Source organism: Centropristis striata, chromosome 8, assembly GCF_030273125.1.
Source record: "Centropristis striata isolate RG_2023a ecotype Rhode Island chromosome 8, C.striata_1.0, whole genome shotgun sequence".
Taxonomy (NCBI): Eukaryota; Metazoa; Chordata; class Actinopteri; order Perciformes; family Serranidae; genus Centropristis; species Centropristis striata.
In genome coordinates this window covers 23939463-23945462 of record NC_081524.1, presented here as the reverse complement: position 1 = coordinate 23945462, position 6000 = coordinate 23939463, and the positions used below count along the sequence as shown (strand labels likewise).

General features: G+C 39.9%; 1 protein-coding gene across 3 annotated transcripts in view; it reads left to right on the top strand.

The window, feature by feature from the left end:
* The window catches only part of gabbr1a (gamma-aminobutyric acid (GABA) B receptor, 1a), an 88503-nt gene that overhangs the window by 36706 nt on the left and 45797 nt on the right, over positions 1-6000 (top strand). For all 3 annotated transcript variants that reach the window (XM_059338878.1, XM_059338879.1, XM_059338880.1), the window contains one exon: positions 5121-5255. In XM_059338878.1, coding sequence (XP_059194861.1) covers positions 5121-5255 — 135 coding nt within the window. The remainder of the gene's footprint in view (positions 1-5120; positions 5256-6000) is intronic.

Sequence of the window (6000 nt, the reverse complement as noted above, 5' to 3'; positions counted from 1 at the left end):
ATGCCATTGAGCCAGAGAGGATGAGCTGAGTTGTTTTCAAACAGCAACAGACAAATCCTACACATTCTGCCTTTAACTACCCTCTACAAAGGCAGAATCTATTTATATTAATGCTCATTATAAGACATGAGTAATTTGGAGCATTTATGAAAACAAACTTATTAAAAGCTGTGAGGTTGATTTTCAATGAAAGATAAAATAATTCAAAGCTAGTCAGCGTGGGAGATGAATTACCGCTCATCAGAGTATAGTTAAAACACTGAGACACCAGAAAGCTAACCAGCTTCTTCTCAGCATGCAGCCGGCCCACAGCCACAGCGACAGAGAACACAAACAACCTTCGGGAAAGACAGTATTAAAAAAAGGTCTGTGCGTCAATCTGCATCTCCCTCACATGATAAGATAACACAGCAATTTGGTTTTATGAGGCAGAGGCAGCTAACAGGCATCAGGTTTGAACACTGCAGCAGCTGGTTTTGCCACAGAGGAGGAGGTGATCTGTAAAATCAGCTGGTGTGGTGATCGATCGGAAGGAGAACCTGCAGCCTCTTGCCCCCACATTGCCTATTCCTATAATACATCAATATTGTGAAGCTGCTTTCCTAGTCAATATTAATGCACCTAACCCAGTGAATTGAACATGGTCAGCAGTGCATGGAGAGCAACTTAATCATTCATTTTACAGACATGGACTCTATATCTGTAATTATTTAAACTAAATGTTTGTAGTGAGTCCAACAAAGTGAAATCCAGGTTTCACTCACTGCTGCAGGTTTTGGTGATCTTTGATGGCCTTTGTGGTAGAGTGTTAAATTGAAATAAGTACTATTCCATATTTAGTTCCATGCAATAAATAGCAAAGTTCTCCCCCTCTCCAAAACAAAAGGTTTTTAAAGTTTCACTTTAAAAATCTTTCTTTGATGCTGTTGGGCATGTCGGAAGAGAGCCTTCGAGCTAAGATGTGCCTAACATTTGCTGAAGTTAAATTTGACCCCTTACAATTAAAGATCTAAGGGAGTCTCATTGTATATGCCATAGATGGAAGATTTTAAAGTTTTTTACAGGTGTTTGTCTACTTGTGACTGAGTTTGGCATTTATTTACACACATTGCATTCTACATGGCTGCCAATTTTTCTCTCAATTAAAACGATATTAATCAAAATATTAACAGGGCTCGAAAGTAATCATTGTCACCAGTCCTTTGGCAACTATTTTGAGAAATTGGCGAATTCTTTGGAGCAACTAGTTTCTCTGATTATTTAAGATCTAGAAGTCAGTCATCTGGTTAAATGAATGGATGAATGGCTTTAAGTGGCTGTACACAAAGTTCAGAGCATATCAATTGCCAGCCACGGCTCTCAACATGTAGGTGGCCGAGCCAGCAGTTATGCTATGGGTCCTAACACCGACGCAAACAGTCCTTACAACTGCATCAGAGGGGACAGAGCTTACATTTTAAACTGAGGTGGAACCAGCATATCGGTATCGGCCAGACCGGCTACCACAACAATATGTTGATGTTGCCCTCAAAGATCAGAGAATATCTGATTTAAAGACCAGCAGAGGGAGCTTGACTTTATTCTTTAGTCAGGACGCCACTGATCCTCTGTATCTTGACATCAAAAGTAGATGTTTACTGCTACATGATGTACAGCACCTTTAAAACTGGATAAAAATAAAATGAATGATTAATGTTTGGCTGTCTACCAAACTGACATACCACGACGTCCACAGTGAAACATCTCGATGGATGATGATATTGTTGGTATTTATATACTTTCTTTTGGACTTTTTATATATTATGTATGTTGGACTTCTGAGCACATTCACAGCCCATCTTCACCTACTCACCCGGTCTTTCCTGAGTCCACTCAGTGACACGCAGGTCAGGATTTTTTAATATGCAGAGAGCCAGTCCACAAAAATATGTGTTAATCAATCACCAGAACTGATCTGTAAACTGTCAAATGTATGCATTATAGTAGCCCAGTTATCAGAACTGAGACGGGGGGTTTTAAATCATGGTGTCTGGCTTGATGGTGGACAGATTGTTCATCAGCCCAAACCTACACAGTAGTCAAAATTTAGCTCTAATCAATGTACAATCAATAAAATATCAAATAACTACAAATCAGCTCCAAAACATCCTTTCAGAAAATGTGCAGGAGACAATAGGTGGTAAATTGTTTCCCCGGGGGGTGCGTGATATAGCTGAAAGGTGAAAGTGTTGATGGTTGCCATGGCCTTGTTTTACAAAGGTATTAAATGTTTACTGGAGCTAATTAGGTCAGACGGCAGCAATTCAGAAGGTGATGTGAAATGACGCACTTTATAACACTTAATTGTAAGAAATCACTAAGTGAAGTGTCAACAGAGATTAATATAGAAATGGACGCAGAGCAGGTTTAGATCACAGTTAAAACTCTGCTGTTCCCTTTTCTCCCAACGCGGTCACATTACAGTATTATGTCACTGTGGCTCCCAAACGCCTCTCAGTCCTGCACCTAAGCAGGTGATGTTACAGATGTTGTGGCCTTTTCTACGGCCTTCTATCATCACCTTTGTGACATGCACAGTTTAACCTCTTATCAGTGGAAAAAAGTACTCAGATCCCTTAAGTAAAACTACTGATACCACACTGTGAAACTACTCCACTTCAAGTAAAAGTCCTGCTTTAAAAAACTTACTTCAGTAAAAATACAAAGGTATCAACATCACAATGTATTTAAAGTACTCGTTATGCAGAATGGCCCTACTCAGATTGTTTTATATATTCTATATCATTAGATTTAAATGTATTGATGCATTTATCTAAACAGCATTTTAATTTTATAAAGATAGTGCCAATTTTAACTACGTAATATACTGTTATGAGGTGTAAATAAAGTTATTCATTATGTTTTTTATGTTAAATCTCAACCTGAAAAACCTGAAGAACTAAAGTAGGGATGTCCTGATCAGGTTTTTTTTGCCCCCAAGTCCAAGTCATTTGATTTTGAGTCCCAATCCGATACTTCTATAATACATGAAAAAAATGTAGAAGAGCGAAGAAACAGATCCAGGATGTGCCTTTTTTATTTTATAATTTAACACACATTCTTCGAGCACTTCTTTGAACAATCAAGTAATAATTACAAATAAAAATGTTCACCTTGTACTTTAGTGCAACAGAATATTTTAAATAAAAATGTCACACATAAAATATGAACAGCAGCTCAACTTAAAATACTTGGCAGGCATGTAAACAAATAAGCAAATAAAAGTGCCACAGTGTTAAACTCAGTGTATTGTGTCGGGTGTTTGTTTTTGAGATGACGTATCATGTTTGTTGTATTGAATGCAGCCTTTTCCTTGCCACCTCTTGAAATTCCCAGTTTACATACCTCACAGTTTGCAATCGCAGTGTTATTTTCGTTCATTTAAAAATACTTCCAGACTGCAGACATACTTGCGCGTCGGTTTAAACTGCTGCTATGTTGTTGTTGTTGTTTCTTCTTCTTCTTCTTCTTCTTCTTCTTCTTGTAATGGCGGCGGCACCAACTTTAAGGCGCCATTAGCCCTATCATGCTGAATATACATATATCCAAACCCTGATCGGGACATAATGTCCGATTCCGATTGAGTCTGAAACCACGTGATCGCCCCGATTTCCGATCACGTGATCGGATCGGGACATCCCTAAACTAAAGCTAAATGTAGTGGGGTAAAAAGTACAATATTTGTCCTAAAAATGCAGTGGTAAGTTTACATAAAATGTATTTTGGTTTTCCAGTTTCTCTATCATAAATTTGTCTGAAAAAAATAATAATTCCTAATTAATTCCTCCCAGGCAGGTGCTTAAACAAACCTCTAAATACATTTGAATGTAAGCAGAATTTCCTACTTGGCTTGGGTAAAATAAAGAAAACGATATGGAGACTTTAATGTGAGCTCGCCTTTAATTGGGTTCAGAACCAGATTGAATTATCTCAGTGCATGACAACACTCTGACTTTCTCTGCGATGACATGACACACCTATAATTCCGCCCAATCTCAAGTTAATGGATAACACATCAATCAATGAAGAAGCCCAGCTATTCCACAGATTCCCTGCTTCTTGAGTGGTGATTACCTCTTCAGAAAGAGCAGAGGGCTGCCTCAAAGAGACAATTCAGCCGTTGAGACAAACACCCCAATTAGGAGCCGTATTGGTTGCCGCCATCATCGGCCGCTGTCCGATTGTTTGTGACACTCATCTAGAGTGTATTTTTTAAAATGTGCATGCGTGTATTTGTGTTTGTGAGCCACATCTTCTCTTCCATGGTGAATCATTAGATGTGTCAGGCCAGTTTATCAGTGACTCTGATGAGCAGTGCGGCGGTGACGGCCTGTCGGTAATCTGGCTGACAGAGCAGTGATGGATCATTCCAGCTGCACTCTCGCCACCTAGACATGCTGTAAATGACTTTATTGCAGGGTGGTAATGACTTGTGATGGCTGCTGTTGTCGTCGTCTGGCTCACTTTTGCTTGGTTTCGGCCTGTCTTTGGGTTTTTATGTCTTGATCTGTGGGCACCGTGTTGTGTTTTGATGATACATACTGGCTGTGTGGACGTGAACTCTGTGAACTCTTTGCGGATGATTTTCTTCTTTTCTTCCCTCAGCTCGTCTTTTATATTCATATTTGCATCTGCTTTTTTTGCTGCTCCCTGCTACTTTGGTGCCATTTCCCTTTACTTCATCTTGACCTCGTCTGTATTGTTCTTTCCATTCCCCTTACTCGTCCTTTCTTTGTCCTACTTGTCTTTTCTCTTCACATTTGCATTGGCCTTTGCGTTGCTCCCTGCTACTTCTATGTCATTTCCTTTTACTTTATCTACTCTCTTCTGTTTTCTCCGTTCTGTTTCTGTTTACAGTCGGCTCCATCCCCCACACTCCATTTCTTATTTATTCCTCACCCTCTGCTCTCGTTCCATCTGTCTCCCTCACCCTTATCTGTCCCATTTCCCCCGCTCTGATTCCTCCCACTTTTCTCTCTCTTTCGATCACCTCAAGTAATTTCTCTTCCTTATTATCGATCCGCCCTTCCCGTCTGTTGATCCGTCCGTCCATTAAACACTCTGTCATTTTGTCCTTCCAGTGTGACCCTGGAGAAGCCACCAAGTTGCTGTACGACCTTCTGTACACCGAGCCCATCAAGATCGTCCTGATGCCCGGCTGCAGCGGCGTCTCCACTTTGGTGGCCGAAGCTGCTCGCATGTGGAACCTCATAGTGGTGGGTGTCTTTTACTGTTTTCACAGACGTGCACATGTTCAGGACAGCCCCTGGTCATTTTCATCATGGAGGCAGAGCATGCAAGGCTGGAGCTGCAAAACTTTTACTGATTCTCGGCCACATCTGAACACACTGATATGATGCACATATTAGATTCTGTGCATATCATTTAATTTAATCTTGGTTACTTGTTGCAAAAAAAGATCCATAAATCTGCCTAGATACCATAGAAAAGATCATACCCTGATAACTGCAGAACTTGCCTAAGAATCATCAAGTTTTCTTCAGTATCAAATTAATCCAGTGATAGTTGTCTGTACATAAGTAGGTTCCTAGTAAATATGAGCCCTTAATAGCTAATTCGGCATATTTTTAATTAGAGCAGCATTGACAATCAATAAATTGGTCAGGAGAAAAAAAGTTTTCTTGTTGTCTTTTTAATTTTTCATGCAAAATTGGCTGAAATGCTGCCTTTTAAATATGGAGATGTCCTGCTTTTCTCTGGTTTATATTATATTGAACGAAATATCTTTGGCTTTTGGACTGACAAAAGAAGACATTTGAGGCGCCAGTAGGCGAATGGTTACAGTGCATGTCATATAACCACAATATTCCAGGTTTCATCCCAGCCTTGGGACTTTTGTTGCATGTCACACCCTTCTCTCTCTCACCCCATTCCACTCTGCATCTGCAGTGTAAAATCTGCAATAAAATGCCCAAACCATCATCTCTGACTTCTCTGAAA